This window comes from Grammomys surdaster, unplaced genomic scaffold (assembly GCF_004785775.1).
Source record: "Grammomys surdaster isolate TR1022 unplaced genomic scaffold, NIH_TR_1.0 66, whole genome shotgun sequence".
Classification (NCBI taxonomy): Eukaryota; Metazoa; Chordata; class Mammalia; order Rodentia; family Muridae; genus Grammomys; species Grammomys surdaster.
The window spans coordinates 17288381-17306782 of record NW_021604568.1 but is presented as its reverse complement, the minus strand read 5'-3'; the positions used below and the strand labels follow the sequence as shown (position 1 = coordinate 17306782).

The following is an 18402-nucleotide window of genomic DNA, read 5'->3' as shown; positions in this document are numbered from 1 at the left end:
AAGTTGTTTGTGGTCTCTGCTGAGCTGTTTTAATTTTTACCCTTACAAAGCATATGGGTGGAGTCAGGGGAGCAGAGGACGGAGTCAGTTAACTATATAAATTGTTATATATTGTTCAGTTAACTATATAAATGCCCTTTATCCATGTTCTTATTTTATTAATAACGGACTATGAAGATAACTTATGAAATAATATACAAAATTCTACCCAAAGAAGTCTGGGAAATGGCAACTCTCTCCAAGTACATTTAACAAAGGAAAAACGTTGGAGTTCTTGGTTTATCGTTTCTAATAACAAAGGAAGAAGAAAAACAAAATAAAAACAATACAGACATGATATCACTGTAACACAGTGGTTGAAATCCACTGGTTTACCTTTAAGAATATGAAGAGCTGGGCTGGTGAGATGGTTCTCTGGGCAAAGTATTTGTGGCGGGAACGTGTTGAAAATCTGAGTTTGTGTCCCCAGAATGTACATAAAACCAGATGTTGTACTACACGTCCTTAATTCTAGTATCTTACACTGAGATGGAAGACGGAGACAGGCAAACATCCAGAAATCTCCAGGCTAGGTAGCCTGGCACACAGGGCGGTGAGAATTAAAGATTTTGGCACAAACAACATGGAAGGTGGAGACTGAAATCTGGGCTTGTCATTGGACCACATGTGCACACACCGAAACACACACAGACACTCATAGGGGGAGGGAGAGGAAGAGAGGAACATACACGAGACACAAAAAGATAAGCAGAAATGGGTAAAAGGACGAAGATCTGCTGTATAAAGTTACTCTGATAGCCTGTTGTGTTTTGTTGTATCAGAAAACATAATAAACAATGAGCATCAATTTATACTTGAGCTCTATAGCTTGCACCGAAAATTTTCCCTTTAATATTTCTAATTTAAAGTTCGATCTCATTTGTGAATATAATTAAAACCACCACAGACTAATAAAATGCCTTCTATGGTTTATGGCTGTTCTATGGATCTGCTATTTATATAGACTTTATATAAGCTAAAAGCATCTGCACTTTATAGATGAACACTCTGAATCTGGATGGGATGCTCATTCCCAGAATTAAGGCTCCTAAGGGAGAAAGGGAAATTGCTGCCTGTGGAAGCTAAACATAATGCTGCGTAATCGATCGGCTGGCTCGGGCGTCAGCCCCGCTCCCACCGATGACAGATTAAGTAAATATAAGAGCAGACAACACAAACATTATGGGTATTATATTACATACTGCAGTAAAGGCTACGGAACTGGTCACGCTCCAGAGCAAGCAATACGGATAGCATGTTTTAGGAGAGATGTATTTATAAAGAAATTAAGGGATAGTGTACATATTAATTATACAAAGGCTGAATAAATAGTGATCTATAGGGTGGGATAAAACTAAAGTAGTCTTTAGGTTTTTCAGGAGCAGAGACGTGTCCCAGCCCCGTACAAAAGGAAAAACGAGAAAAATTCCTATTTAATGAGGAATAGAAAAGCCCTAAGCAAACAAGAAGAAACCTTAGTCCCTAACAGTTCACAAAACGGCGAAAAATAAAAGTAGGGTAGCTGGTCATGAGCGTTAGATGAATTATAGATGAGGTGAACAGGGTGCTTTCTTAGCCTCCTTAACTCTGTAACACAATCTGAGAGCATCAGAGTTCTCAAGGAAGAATTCTCAGGGACTCTGCCTCTGTGTGTGTGTGTGTTGTAGATGTGTATGCGTGCATGTGTGATCTGAGTATATGTGTATGTGTGTGTGTGGTCTGAGTATGTGTGTGTGGTATGTATGTCTGTGTGTTTGTGTGATCTGAATATATGTGTATATGTGCATGTGTGTGTGGTCTGAGTATGTGTACATATGTGTGTGTGTGTGTGTGTGTGGTGTATGAATGTGTATATGTGTGTTGGTATGTGTGGTATATGTGTGTATGTGTGTCTGTATGTGTAGTCTGAGTGTGTGTGTATGTGTGTGTGTGAATGTATGAATTCATGTCAGAAAACAGTTGTGAACACTACCTTGAAAAGAACTTAAAGGCTTCAAGAGGGGAGAACTGAACAGGGGCCTCACAGGAGTGGCTCCACATCAACAACTAACATAGAGCTTTGGTTGTGCTGTGTAGGTTTTTGTTTCATGAAATTTCCTATTTCAAAACCTTACTGTCGTCAACAGCTTAGTTTATTAATGTTAAGAGGTAAGACCTCAAGAAGATGGCCAGTGCTTTCACAGAAAGAGACACAGGGTTGCTCTTCTGGTCATGTGAGAGGAGAACACAGCCAAAGGCATCATTGACGAATTGAGCTGAGGGCCCTAACCAGACACCAGATTGCCTTGTTCCCATCTTTACCAGGTTCCAAAAAGGGCAAGAAATAATTTTTGTGTTTACAAGTCATCCAACCTATGGGATCTTTGTTACAGCCACCTCAGTGAACTAAGACAGCTCTCAGGAGCAATCTTTTGCTCCTGTGAAGTCTTGGCACTAGGAGTTCAGATGTATATGATCTGTAAATAAAAATAAGGCCAGGTATGCTGCAAGCACAAAGAAGGGCCAGACGGCTGGATCATATGTATTCTGCTTTTGTCTTAGTTAAAATCAGTTCTCGGATGAGCATTTATTGGTCCTTCAACTAATTTCCATCTATTCCCATGTAAACACCGAAGCTCATGACCCAGTTTTCTCTTCAAGATGGGTAAACCTGGTGATTCCCTTTCTTAACAAAGGGGTGACGAGCAAAGTAGGAAAGTAAGCCTTCAGCTCCTCACATGAGCGGCACACACAGCCAATCAAAGGTGTCCCGGCAGCAAGGGAAAGACAGGACCATTGTCCCATCAGCAGCAGCCTGGGAGAGTGTGCAGAAATGAATCTGAGCCCAAAGCTGTTATCAGTAGAGGCTGACAAGACACAACAGGAAAGGCCTTCGGCTATGTTTTGTTTCCTCTCTGACTATAACTATGTGCCTTATCCTATCGAGAATCCACTCCTGCCGCTCATTAAGGCTGTCATGTTCTTCCCAGTCTCATCTGCCTTATAATTGAAATTCTTATTTTAACAGCATTATGTTAATGTTATTGCTAGCTATGGAATGTCTTGTGAAGAGTGCAACATTAAAGTTAATTTAGCCCTACATCCTGGGTAATGGATACTGTCTGGAATATAATAAACCAGATACTCTGAGTTGGACTGAAATGTGTCAAGGTTACTTTCCCAATTAGAAGCAACCCCTGATGTGGCCAATGTCTCTCTCATCTCACTGATCACATGTTGCTTATAGACTTTCTGGTTGTGGTAGCAAAAAAATCGGAATTCCTAATGAAGTTGCCTGCTTTCCTTTCTTTTTTTTATTCTTAATTAAAACTGGTTCTGCACTTGAGTTGAGCTTCCTGGTGAGAAAAAATTAGATCAGTATTGTAATAAGAATTAAGGAAGTACTCGTCAATGTGCTATTTAAAAAATACAGTAAATTAAAAAAAAAAACAAAGTCTTCTGTTGCTAAATGGCAACTTCCATTCAGCAAAACCTGATGCTCCGGTAATTCAGTGTCTACACAGTGCTATTAATAAAGCGACAAATACAGTTTGCTGGTAAGTGCAACCCTCTTCCTTAATGAGCTTTGACTCATGTTTAGGTGTTGGGATTTCCCATTGTACACCCAGAGGATGCTGGGAACAATAAGCATGACAAGTATCTCACTTGCAGACAGGTCAAACTGAGGGGCCATAGGAATCGGAGAGAACAAAACTGGAAATTACAAGTTTAACTCTAAATACTTTTTAAAAAATTATTTTCAGTACTTTAACATGATAAATCAAGAACCCCAAGATTCAAATATAACTTAATATTTTGATGATATAACGAGGCTGGCTAAAGGTCTGGATTGTAGAAACAAGTGATACAGCTCACCTCTCTATTTCTATGTATGATAATTTTTAATTTAAAAAAGTTAATACATGATATTAATATTTTATTTCTTAATAAATGGAGTTACTTCACTGAAGAGAGCTCCATAGGCAGCTAGAAAAACTCATTTGTCTATTTTATGAAGTATTTTTTTGTACATTGTTGAGTTTTACAAAAATAGGCACATATAAAATGTCTCTCACTGTTACTGCTAAAATTTGGCATGAGTGTCCTCAAAGATCCAAGCTTGGTGTTCAAGATGGAAAAGATGGATCCTGAAGACTTGGGGCTGTAGGTCACAGAGGGGCACACTTGCCTGCCAGGAACATCTTACAGGCTCCTATGTGACCCTGTGAGTTTTCTATGGAAGGCTGGTTCAGGGCCCATCCATTCCCCTCTCTGTTCCTGTTGTGCTGTGGCCACTTGTTAACAGAAAGGTATGCTGCCAACCACTGCTGTCACCAAAGACCTAATTCAGTGACATCTGCCCAGTCCACAGACTGTGACTCTCCAAAACTGTGAGCCAACAACATTTGATCTCTGTAGCTATAAGCTTTGCCGTTTGCTGTTATAAAGCAAACATGGCAATACTATCTCTCTCTGTTTTAGCATATATATCAGTTAATATTCACGTACATGTCTAGGGAAAATGTAAAACTGTGTGGGTTTGTATGCCATACGCCTGACTACTGCCCCTTCTGGAAAGTAGTAAAGGTCTCCTCAAACACAAGAGCAACAGTGAAACTGTCCTCGCTGCATCAGAAGAATAAAATTATCAACAAGGCCTAGAGCTGAAGAGCACGCAGAGTCCTAAACCATACTTTGGAAAACTCTTAAAAGCTTTTAACATGTGACCAAGAAACACTGACAGGTTTTTAATCAAGAGTGATAAAAACTTGTGTCTGTGGGAAGTTGACTATGCAAACATTAATGGCACCTTTATTTATAATAGTTACAGATAAAAAAAAAAAAACACCATATACTGCTTTGTATAACCGGGTAACTGGACAGATTTTGGTGGCAGGATATCAGCAAGTAAAGATGCTCCTGAGGCAAGAAGTTAATTCCACGAGTGGAGCACACTGGAAGCACCACACAAAGTGAAAAATGCTATAAACAAAATGCATAATATATGCTCCAGCATACCCTTGTTTATATGGGATAAACTCCAAAGACGCAAGTCAGCTGAGTGAGTGCCACGGGCCTGGAGCGGGACGAGGGCAAGGAATGTCTATGGTAATCAGAACATTTTTCTCCGGAATGAATGGGTCACTAGGAGGGTGTGGAACTGATAAAATGTAGGCATGTTCATGGTTATCTTAGTTCTCTAGTCAGAGGTCTAAATTAGCCTTATTTAATAAGTAAGAAATGATTCTATGATACCTATATTGTCTTGATAAATCAAGGATACACAGGATAATAATAATAAGTGCAAAAATTACATTTTCTCTTCATAGTTAATGAGAACTATAAATGAAGCTGGGTATATGTAACTATGTACCTATCATATATATTTATGTATACATAGACGCAGACCTCATTCAATACACTGGAAGACTAGGTACTCAGTTAATTAAATGTGGTAGAAAGGGCTTATATTTTTCATAATTTCATTGATTAATAATTATGCCAAAATTAAACATTATTTACTGAATCAAATACTCTTGGGTCGTATGTTCTTCCAGGTTGCCATCATATGCATCATTTAGTACAGTGTACAGGAAGTGGGGACGGCTAGGATGAGGGAGATAAGTGGTGGCGGGTAAGGACGGGAGGCAGCTCATGTCAAGATGCCAAGATGCTGCAGGACACCAGCCGTGTTGGAACCCACTTCGCAATGTCTGGAATGTCATGGATATTACGGTATACATATTTTTAAATTATTGCCATCAATAAGTAGAGGTATCAAAATTTAGCATGCTTTAGATAAAATGTTATCAGAGGCTGCGAGGAACTAAGTATATAAGCAAAATTAGCCTATTAGCAAAGATACTTTCTAAAAATTCCCAATTTTCCAAAATGTATAGATGTTACAGTCTTATTTCAAAATAAGATCTGAGAAGCTACATGTGGACTTGCTCTGGAAGTCTGAAAGAGTAGCTGTTATGATAAAGAAGTTGTACGTTCAATCGTACTCAGCTCTACTCATGTCTAATCATATTGAGAACACATGAAGATATACAAGGTATATCTTCTATATACTAATGTGCATATATTCACTGTGTTAAAGAAGACATAAAAATTGAGCCTCTTAGGACAGCAGCATATCTAACTGATGAGGCATGATGATTAGTTTCTTTCTCAACTCGACACAAGCTAAATAGAATCATCTGAGATAAGGGAACTGGCGCTCCCTCCCTCTCACTGCCTGTGGGCATATCTGTGGGTTTATCTGTGGACCTATCTGTGGGCATATCTGAGGGCATATCTGTTGGCATATCTGTGGGCATACATGTAGATATATCTGTGGACATATCTGTGAGCATATCTGTGGGCATATCTGTTGGCATATCTGTGGACATATCTGTGGACCAATCTGTGGGCATATCTGAGAGCATATCTGTTGGCATATCTGTGGGCATATCTGTGGATATATCTGTGGACTTATCTGTGAGCATATCTGTGGATATATCTGTGGACATATCTGTGGGTATGTCTGTGCGCATTTCTGTGGGTATATCTCTGGGCATTTCTGTGGGCATATCTGTGAACATATCTGTGGGCATATCTGTGGGCATATCTGTGGGCATATCTGTGGACATATCTGTGGGTGTTCTCTTGAGTTTCTTAATGACTGAGGTGACAGGGCCAGTCTATGGATGGTAGCAATACTGTAAAGTTGCTCCTAGGGGTAGGTACATGTTGAGGAAACTGGTAAGCAGCACTCTTCCATGGTCTTTGCTTCTGTTTCTGCTTCCAGGTTCCTACCTTGGTTGTCCTCAGTGTTGAACCATAATGTGGAAGCACAAGGCACATCAAGGCTTTCCTTCTTTCCCACTGCTTCTGGTCATGTGCATCATCATAGCAACAGAAAGCAGACTAGGACATAGGTCAAAGCAGGCAAATCTAACAGCTTTGTGTCTCAAATCTGTATTTCTTCTTAAATTGCTAAATAAACTGATACTGAGAACAGTAGGGACTAAGAATCTATTCTGGTTTCTGTGTCCCCGGTGCTCGGTATAAGGAAGGACATGATAAAGAGTGTATTGGTAAGTGACTAAAGAATCGGCTAACTTAAATTCTCTTTCCAGGATTAAACTGTTAGCAACAGACAGTTGTCTACACTCTCAACCTTCTACCTACCAGCTAGCTATCAAGAGGATCTTGTAGTGGTAAATCTCCAACCCAGAAAAGACATTATTGTTCTAAAATCTTTCATTAGCTTGATTTTTTTTCAGCCTGCCAATACCCAATGCTATGTAATCCAGTCTGTTTTTCCCAGGTCTGACAGTTCCCAGTTTGAAAACTATTATAAGACAACAGAATTCTCTGTTCACCAGACTTCTTTGTGACTTCAGTATTATACAGAAATCCCTCTGTCACCTTAAATTAATGTTCCACTTTGGTTCTCCTCCTGGGTCATTCAGTCACTGTGTTCTGACCTGAGGAGTAACAATTCTAGCACACAGGAAAGTCCTTGTCAATCAAGGAAGTCACAGAGAGCAAAGAGTCGAGTGCAGAGACCGGGCTGTGTTAGCTGGGGTAAGTGGTGTTAGTCTCCTCTTCCTCACTATGAAAAACCAGCCCTGACAAGCTGCCTACAGGAGGAATGGACTTTGCCTCTTGCTTTCAGAGAGTCCAGACCATGGCTGCATGGGTACAGGATGCAGAGCACCACAGAGAACAAGGCTGCTTACCTCAGGGAGAAAGAGAAAAGAAAGCATAGTATGAGAAGCATCAAAGCCTTTGACCCATAGGAGCTGATTCTTGAGAGGGTTAGTGACGTGGGCAAAATTCCGTTCCTTTCCAGATTTTAAGGTTCTAGTTTTTAAAGAACCATTTTATTGGATAATTGTTCTGCTTCCAACATGTGGTCATTATAAAAGTTTAAAAAACCAGCAGAGTATACATATGTGGATTATCCCTCCGCTTTCAGTTTTGGTACTGTATTATGTAATCCTGGATGACAACGCCATGCTGTCTTCATTACTATGACCCTACAGCATGGTGTAAGGTCAGGTGCTGTGGTGCCTACAGCTTTGGTGTTTGCTCAATATTCAGTTAGCGTTTTAACTAACCATTTAGCTATTTAACTTCCATATCTGCCTTCAGCTGTTCGTTTTATTCCTCCAAAATGATAGTTAGGACTTTGGTGGGACTTCATTGAATGTGTAAATCACTTTGTATGATGTGGATGTGTTTAACAATGGTGATTTTTCTATGGACAGAGAAGGTTTTCTCATGTTCGTGCCTCTTGGTTTTCAATAGTGTTTTCTGACTTTCACTGTACATGTCTTTTGTTTTCTTAGTTAAATGTATCCCTGGGTATTGCTTGTTGTTAGTCATTTTTGTCTTTATTTGGTTTTCAACAATTCAGCATTGGTACACAGAAGTGATACTTAATTTTGTACCTTATTTTATACTCTGTAACTTTAATTAATTTAGGTATCAGTTCTAATTGTCTACTGGCCTGTATCTGTGTCAATAAGACTGGCCTAAGGCTTTTAAATGATATTGGGACGGTTTATGAATAAAGTTTAAAAAATACCATTTTAAACTCAAAATATTTCATCTTTATATGACCTGAGAAGATCAAAGGTGGGTTTCTTGCCTTGGCATGCACATGTATGTATGTGTACACACACACACACACACACACACACACACACACCCCACATTTATATTACCTAGACTGCCCTCTAGGCAGGGTTAGTATACACCTAAGTACTAATCTTTGACAACAAACACTGATGGCCCTCAGGAGGTGAGTCAGTCATTGTGTGAAAGGTCACAGGGCTATCATAGTCTATGTGGAGTCACCAGACTCTGCCTCCTAGAAAGTGTGGTTGGAAACACTAACTTTGAAGAAGCAGTAATACTTTGAGCACTGAACAGATGTGAAGTCAACTTTAGTAAGAGAAGAAGGACCCAGTTTTTGTACTTTCATTTCCTTGCTACTTTTGTAATTTTCCTTGTTAAAATTAGTATATACATGATTATGGAAAGGCTTATATAAATATGTATAAGGAATAATTCAAACATATCACCTTATAAATTAGCCAACATATCTTTTAAGGTTGGTCATTAGTGTCATTAAAGTGAATTCGAGTTTGCTAGTGCTATAACAAGAGTGAGAACATTTGGATAAAACAATTAGAATTAAACATAAAAAGAAAGGATGTCATCCTAGAGAAATTGTCAGTGACACATAAGGATTCATATACTGCGATTGGACTGTCAGCTACCTCCCATTGTACACCACTCAAAAAGTGTATGTGGGGGGTGAAGAGATGCTCAGTTGCTCTTCCAGAGAACTAGGGTTCAATTCCCAGCACCTACATGGTGGCTCACAATCATCTATAATGCCAGGCTCAGGGGACCCAATACCTTTTCTGGACTCCCTAGTCACCAAGCAGGTACGTGATGCAGTCATTCAAACAGGCAAAACACACATAGATATACAATAAATTAATTAAAAAAATAAGTAAACGGGGAAATTATATTTGACATAAATCATTTCAACTTACTAGCTATGAATTACTTGTTTATGTCAAAATATTGCATTTCTACTATGATACCAACTCTAAAAAGAAAGAGGAATATGAACAAGAATGAAGGAAGAGAAACAAAATTTGTCTAAGCGCTTTCCTGCCATTTATGAGAATTGTGTACTGAGTTACTTGTGAGCAGCACAGGGAAGCCGTACTTCCCGAGTGGTGACACACAGGTAAGGAGAGCAGCACCATGCACACAGCTGTCTCAGGCCACCAGGACCCAACACAGAGCTGAGCCATCACACTCATGGTAACTACTTTGGCCCAGGGTCTGACCACACTGCACAACTTGCCCTGCCACCACCCTGGTTTTGCTTCCACCAGCTGGCGCCTGAGGTGCTACAGAAGTCTAAGAACTTGAGCTGTTCCTGCCCTCACCCCAACATGCAGGACTGAGCTGCTTTGCACCTCAGGCTTCTAATAGCCTAAAGCCATTTCCTCACCTGAGGCTTCTGCCTGCTGCAAAAGAGCGCCACCCTTCAGTTGGTAACTCTGGAGACAGAGCACAGTCCATCAACTGTCATCTAAATATCAAGTGTGACACCTGGTTTTTCTGGCTTCCAACGTCTGCGGCGTTGACTCTGACTGCCCACGGCATGATTACTGGCCCCTCTCTGTCATCTTTCTACTTTCCTTCCCAGCTAATTCTTCAGTCTGAGAGGAGCTTCAGTTTTGGTGTTTGCTAACCAGGAGCTTCACAGTCAGCCAGCCCTCTTCAGACTTCTCAGTGCATGGGGCAGAGATCACCTAAAATACCCAGCACACTTCATTCTCCACCTCGCTCACACTGGCTCTTGCAGGCTCTTGATTCCTTGCAGCATCAACATGACATCTTTAAATGGCGTGCAGGATGCTCGGTCCTAGGCCTCCTCTGGATTCCTCAGGGCTGCTTAGGCTTGCTAGGCATTCTGCCTGAGGGCTCTACTCTGACCACTCTCTTCCACTGCAACAGTCCTTGCCAGATCACACCAGTTACACTGTTACCTCAACAGTCCTTGCCAGATCACACCAGTTACACTGTTACCTCAACAGTCCTTGCCAGATCACACCAGTCACACTGTTACCTCAACAGTCCTTGCCAGATCACACCAGTTACACTGTTACCTCCTCCAAGTGTTGCTCATTTTCTCTTCCCCATTAGCTGGTTCCCATGGTAACTATCTAACAGTGCATCCTCCACCCTGCAGAGATTCAAAGCTACCTGCTTCATTCTGCTTCATCCTGCTTCATCTCGCTTCATCCTGCTTCATCCTGCTTCTCCCTTTTGCATTGTGTGTGCCACCCATTGCCTCATTAAAAGACTTACATTCTCCTCCTAGAATACGGGCTCCATAAGGACAAGTTCTTTATTGAATTCCCTAAGTTCCTCAAGTGCTCAGACAGTGCCTGGCACAGACGAAGCAGTCCATAAAAATCTGCTGTATAGTCACTGGAACATTTTTTGTTGTCAAAGGAAGAAATCAGCCCAGAGCTGCTGAGACTCAACTCAGACTTTTACTTTAACAGAGAGAAGCAAACAACCAACTTAAGCTCTAAGATATCTACTGAACAGCAACCTTACAAATCAAATTTATTTTTAAAACTTCTAAGGTGCCATTTAACTGACATCATTGGACATATACAGTCATAAGAACTTTTTAAATATCGGGAGTCACAATTACTTGCCAATGTGTGGAAGAAAAATAACAAATATATCCCACATATCAAACAGCTACCACAAAAATAATCCGTTATCTGTGAAACCAGTCCACAGACTGTGTTGATAGGTTAAATTCATAGTCTAGAGGTATTTATTCGATTTGAATAGTAGGTATTCATTTTCTAAATAATATAAGCCTATGATTCAAATTTGCTAATCATTAATTTGGAGTGGTTATTTATAGGATATATTTTGTCTTTTGATCAAAAGGCTTTGAACTACTAAAGTCCATTAAAGATTCAGTATTCAAGTAACAAACTGTGTGAGCTCATTTCCTTCACAGAGCTGAAGGCTGGCGAACAGGAGTGCAGCAACCCAGAGGTCTGAGCAGCAGTGCACACTGCCCACAGGTATGAACAGGAGTGCAGTTATCCACAGAAAGCCGCTGTATATGAGATAACCATCTCCTACTTTACCTAACATCCTCTGCCTTACATTTTCCTGACCATACAGGTGTGAATCTCAACAGCACACATAGGATTCACATTTAATTTAAGAAAAAAATCATTGTTTAACTAACCACATTATGATTAGTCAATAATTTTTTGTATCATACCAATAGCCTGCTGACCTGTGGCATTGTGTTAGATTTTAGTACTGAACTTTAAGGAAAAACCTATCATAGGAACTTTGAAGCTTTGATTTTTCAGATTTATAGAAAACATTTAATGTGATTCCAGAATTGCCCCAGGTGTCAAAATTAGCTGTGGAAGCAAATCAATAAGCTACATCATGCTGTTATATATATATTCTTAAAAAATGGGAGGGGGGATTTGAAACACTTTTTAGTATTCTGCAGTAATGATGAATAAGCCACAGCTAGGAAGCTTCAAATTAGAAGAAAGCAAATTAGCGGCAGAGCAACAGGACGTAAAATGTAATTTTAAAACTCTACGTCTACTTCTTATCTTCTGAAGAAACAAATTAGCGCTGAGCTGCTGAGCTGCTGAGCTGCACCTCGGAGGTTTACTTTCAACGGCAAGAGCAAACAAACAATTTAAGCTCTAAAAATGTCTACTGAACAACAATGTTTTTCAGCGGAAAATAAAATCTGATCCTAAAAATCATGTGGAATTTCAAGGTAAAGAATAGCCAAGGTAATTTTATAAAGAGCAGAGTTGGGGGACTTGCCTTTCCTGCTTCAAACATAGTGCAGAGCTACAATACTCAAAACAGTGTGGCATTGCCATAGAAATAGACATAAATCAGGAGAATGAGCCAGAAAGAAACTCTCCATTTATGGTCAATGATCTTCCAAAGTACAACTATATACACCTAGTCTTTTCAACAGCTTATAAAAACATCAACGTCCAGTAATTCCAGTCTTGGACTTGGCAAATATAAACTCTACCTGACACCCTACTTATGACAGTTTCATTAAGACTATTCCTAATTAGAAACAGTCCGAATGTCTACTAGCTGAGGAACTTTATTAACGAGCGGAGGGCGGCTAGGCACGGTGGTGCACACCTGTATCCTCAGCAGGCAGGAAGCTCAGGCAACAGGATTGAATGTTCCGGCCTGAACTGCACAGCAAATCTGTCTTAAACAGTCAAAAGTACAGTATCTGTGCATAGCATAACATAACTCTATAACAAAACAGAACCTGGTACTAACAGTTGACAGTATACAAGGATTCCCAAATTGTAAGCAAAATATGGTAATCAGAAAACCTATATTTTTTTATTCTGTTTACACAAATTGTCTCAAATAGAAACAGATTAGCAGTTGCCAAGTCTGGAGGGAAGTGTTGGCGAGTGCAGATTGGAACACTAAATTAATCTGGGAAAAGATTATGCAATTCAATATTGATACTAAAAAACAACAGTATATACTTCAAATACTGCATATTTTATGAAATATAGTTTTATAGGCTTTGAAGATTCTACACTTCTATAAATAAAAGTCAACCCCAGATAAAACAGACTTTGCTGAATGGGAGTTAGCATGTAATTATTTTCCCCTATACTTGAAGTTAAAGTTCTGAAGAGAAATGCCGTAAAACACATAAGGACATCCAGCTTATTCGGAGAATGGAGCAATAATGCAGGAAAGAAAAGCGAGAATCCCAGTGCTAGCATAACAGAGGACGCAGAATATACTTTTACCAGCGTTCTTGAGGAGCACAAGGTAGCCGAGCAGTCTCTTGTCTCCCCAGACTTTAACTATAAAGATTAGATGTTTGAGGGAGGAAAACTGGTGAGTCTGAGAGACACTTTCAGTAATTCTGCCAAAGTCTTCCAGAACGTGAAGGAAGCAGGCAAGAGAGTGGGCCACTAGGAGGAAGAAATGGAAGCCTGTGCAGGAGCAGGCATTCGTCACTTGGTCTGAGGTCACCGATATTCCAGCAGCACCAGGGAAGCAGGAGAGCTGCAGCAGCAGTCTGGTCCCAGGCCTGCAGAGGAGCCTAGAGCTGAGCATAGGTAGGCAGGACTCTCTCACAGCCATGCATGAAGCATTCACTTCTGTGCACCACAACTGCTGACTCACCAAACACAGCAACTCATTTGCATCTCTTTTGTGACTTGGGGAGCCATCGGAAACACAAGCAAAGAGTAATCTGTGTTTGCTGTTACTGAAACGGGCATAAGGACATTCATTTGCGATACCTGTATCAAAATTTCCACTTAGTTTAATATTTGGAAGCAGAAAGCAAGTATCATATAAATGACTGTATTAATTTTGCTTGAGATGAGCTTTTCATGAACTAACAAGGGTTAGAATTACAGGCGGGGTCATTGGTAAGTAGTGGATATGAAGAGAAACAGAGAAGAGAAACACAATACTCACAAGTGAGGAAATGAGTCACTAGGAAGAAAGCACTCTATCTCTCCATCTCTGTTTCTATCTGTGCCTCTGTCTGTCTCTGTCTGTCTCTCTGTGTATGTCTCTGTCTGTCTGTCTGTCTCTCCCCCCCCCCGCCCACTTCCTCACACACACTGGAGTAGCTAAAGCAAGCCTTATGGAACAGAAGCCTTGTGGAACACTGTTTTATGTTTTTTTTTCCTTCTCGTTTTCAGCGTAAGCATCCATGAAAACACAGTCTGGGAGTGGGTTGAAGAACAGACTCAAACAACCTGTTTCACAAGAACTGAAATAAGGGTACAGAGAAACTTCGATCCAGGAGTGATGGAGGGCCTACCAGGAAAATCTCACCTAAGGACACAAACTAGGATGAAATAACGCTACACATGCGTTAAACTGTACAAAGTATAATTTAAAGTTAAGAAAAATAAAGTGTAGATGGAAGAAACATTTGGGAGGAAAGCCCCGCAGATGATGATAAATTCATGTGTACATGTGCACCTAGCAGTAAAGTCCTGCACAGTCAGGGAGCCACTGAGACGGTCCTGTGAGGGAGCGGCACTGGACGCCGCTCGTCCTCCCTGTGTTCTCTTCCAGGCTCCCTTCGGCATGACCTATGTACAGATGCCCTACACTGATTTCTTCTATGACCTGAACATGAAACACTGCAGAGAACAGAGGTTATTCTCATATTCTAGATTGTCTACTTATTTTTATAGTCTTTAGAATAATATTATTTGAAACAGAGGGCTAAAATGAAATTAGAGCAATCACAGTACATTTCATTCATACAGCCTGCCTTTTAAGTCCTCTCCTGGCAATGGAGGAAGAGATACACTTACTCTTTCTACGGCGCTAATCTTCCATGGCAACTTGTGACCTAGAGCAGGGAAAAAGTCAAGTATACAGAAGCAGCACGCTGACCTCTCGCCCCACCCTCATACACATCACATACACCACACATATCACATACAAGCACCACACATGCACACTCACACACACTCTCATACATCATACACACACACAACTCACACACACATCACACACACTCTCACACATATCACCTACACATATCACACACACATCAATATACACACACCCATATATATACACTCATACACATCACACACGTATATATTACATACACACATCACATACATGCACACTCACACACACATACACACACACAAACATGTTTCAGTCCATTCAAAAACAAGTGTTTTCCATTTTATTCATGAGGTATACTTTAGACTTAATTTTTAACAACAACAAAAATTCTACAAACAAATCCAAATATATTTGTATCTAGATTTTAGGATTAGTCTATTTTTGCAGTCCTTACTTTCGTTGGGGGGGGGAATCTAGTGATAACACATTATTAGTAAAATAGTGGCATTTCTTTTAAAAAATGAGGACAAAATATGCCAGTTCTAGAGTGTTCTATGCTCCTGTTTTCAATATTGCAGACACCATGAGTAAACTGATCAGCATACAATTAAATCTGAGGGCCTAAGACAGCTTTGGAAGGTCATCCTTCACAGTCTGAATTTTTCCTTTGGGAGGCTGATTTCACACTTTACCTGAGATTCCAGCATTACAGTCAAATGCAGCTGACATTTTCCACCCCTATTTCTGCACATGCAACAAAGTAGCAGGTTCATCAACTTTTGCCACAAAATACCCAGTATAGTTGACACTCCAATCTAAAATTGTGGTATGTGATTAACGGGCAGCTCATCCCCACAAGCCTTTTGCAGTAAAACTTTAGGGACGAAGATGGACGTGAACTGTTAGGTGAGCGCTCTGAGGACTAAAAATGGCATTCAGAGTCTTCCCATCGTAACTATACCTCAAATTCCTTCGGCTCCTATCTGTCAGGCAAAGGCTGCCAGGTGAGCAGTCTGTCACTCTTGCCTGGGCTAATAGATTCTCCAGTGGCCTTTGTTGTAGCTCGTGCCTTCCCATTAAATCTATGTGCCTTGAAAAGTACCATAGCATATGTGGCTGCCTCTTGTCAGCCTCAGACAATCAGACTCTGTGTGGCTTTGCAAGCAGATGCAGATTAGAGAGGCAATATCAATATGCAAATCACGCTGGTCCCCTCTGCACCACTGTTCCTACCTCTAATGGCCCTCGCAGAAAGTCTGTCTGTTCCGCTCCCACTTCCAGGGCTAGATCAACTGAAGCAAAGGGACGGCTGGCCATCTGCTGTCGTTCTCGAAGCAGTTGCTGGAGGGGGTTAAGAAGGATCAAGTTTTAAAATAGGCTTAAAAGCACATCAAATGCAACAGTGTCTGGTTTCAGTTCTGAACAAATGGCATTGAAAATTTAGCAATTACTTCATAGACATATACATCTAGAAGCTAAAGACGAAAATTACCTTCTCCCCAGGTCCTGGTTCAACTTCACTGACGCATGAAATGTTTAGTGTTACAGATAACCTTTCTCCTGACTTCTGTCCATAGGACTAACAAGATGTACTCAAAGGCACTTGGAAAGCCTCAGGTGCAAGGGACTACTTAAATAAACACTATTATGACAAGAGCTGTGGTCAGGCTCCCACTCAAAATAACCCAGGCATTTGTTTGTCTTCACAGAAAGGAAAATATTATTGAAAATGTTTTAAGGAATGAAAATGAAAGTTTTCAAAATACATCAAAAGGGATCGAGGAACACATGCCTGCTAAGACTGAGTTTTGTAAGTTTTGAACATCCTCTGTCAGCTGCTGGGGAACCAGCAGCAGCTCTGACTGAGCATCTTGAAAACTTTACCCAAAGCCTGTGTCTACCACTTAAAGTGAGGAATGACAGTTAAAATTCAGGGAAGTCTGTGTGAGGGTCTCCAGGCCACCACCAAAGGATATTTTTGTCTTTTTGGGTTTGCCTACTAAGCTGGCAAGCCCCATACAGCTGCTAAGTTAATTCATATTCCTGCCTTTCCTTGTAATTATAATATTCATTAAGTCATGATAAGAAAAAAAAGATGACCAGCACCAGATACCACAGATCTTGTCCCTCTCTTCCTATACAGCTAATAAATTTATTATTAAATATTAAAGAGGACAGGCACTGCAATTAAACACTCTTTCAAACAAGAGGAGAAATCCCCCTCAGTGAGGAAAGCCGCATCCGTGAACACAATGAATGGCTTCATTATTTATGGAGATCTTCAAGATTCTCGGGCATTGGTTGGAAGCATTAACTACCAGTCTCTGAAAGTAAATGCCTGAAGGCCAGTGATGCATCATTCATAAAAACCCCTTTGCAGACAAGGAAGGAACGCAATGAAGAGAGGCAATCCATTATCTAGCATTTGCACAATAACACATATGACATGGGGCATAAATAGAACGTAAGGCTTTGCTTTCTTATTATTAAGAGAGCATCTATCTACCTGAAGATATTATATGGACTGGGGAAACTGTTAACAAGTAATAATTTAACTGTTATATTCACAAGCAATGAATTCATAATAAAAAGGTATAGAAATTAGAGATCACGTGCTCTAAGGAGATTCCACCGTTGTGTTATTAAATGTGGCGGATAACAAGTAGAACTTGGCTGGTACCTCTCCCCTTAGAGTGGCTGAGAACATCTATGTGGCACGTGAACACGGTGTCATTTCCAAGCAAGCCATACGAAGGGCAGGAGGTAGTATGCACTTGTATGTTCTTGGTAGAATGTTACAGAAGCTAACTTGCACATGTAACCCGACAACATAGCTGTGCAATCTACTCTTCCAAGAGTAAACACAAGAAGCCTTGAGAGGATGTAAATTCAAGGTTATGTTCAAACAGGATCCTCTAGGATTTAGAGTGTCATCCATTTATCTATCTCTCCTTGGCTTATAAATGATACTTCCTATCATGGAGATTTTTAATGATGAAAGCTGTCTTCTTACACACCCTTTGCTGGACCTCAAGAATCTACAACATATAATTAAAAAATATTCATGGCCGCAAATTGGGATTGCTTAGATAAGTGGTCCAAGTGTACATCTCTGGCCAAGACTGAGCATCCCAAAGTGTAGTGTATCATGGTGACACCGATACTCACAAACACGGAGAGAAAATGCGTTTTCCCATATTTTATTTGTAAAATGCAAAGCCTTTCTTAAGACTCAGAATTGCTCTGTGGGCTTTCAGTTTCTTTGCTTTTAAAGAACTGAATGAATTTAACTTGGGCCAGAGAGCGGGACTGAAGGTCTTGTTAAGAGACTAACAGAGCGAGAGGTTCTGGCTGAGAGAGAGAGAGAGAGAGAGAGAGAGAGAGAGAGAGAGAGAGAGAGAGAGA

The 18402-nt window shown here is 40.4% G+C and overlaps 1 protein-coding gene across 1 annotated transcript in view; it reads right to left on the bottom strand.

The window, feature by feature from the left end:
* The window catches only part of Atrnl1 (attractin like 1), a 521748-nt gene that overhangs the window by 184445 nt on the left and 318901 nt on the right, over window positions 1–18402 (bottom strand). Inside the window, exon 27 of the mRNA XM_028775552.1 lies at window positions 16231–16338. Within this exon, the coding sequence (XP_028631385.1) occupies window positions 16231–16338 (108 nt within the window). The remainder of the gene's footprint in view (window positions 1–16230; window positions 16339–18402) is intronic.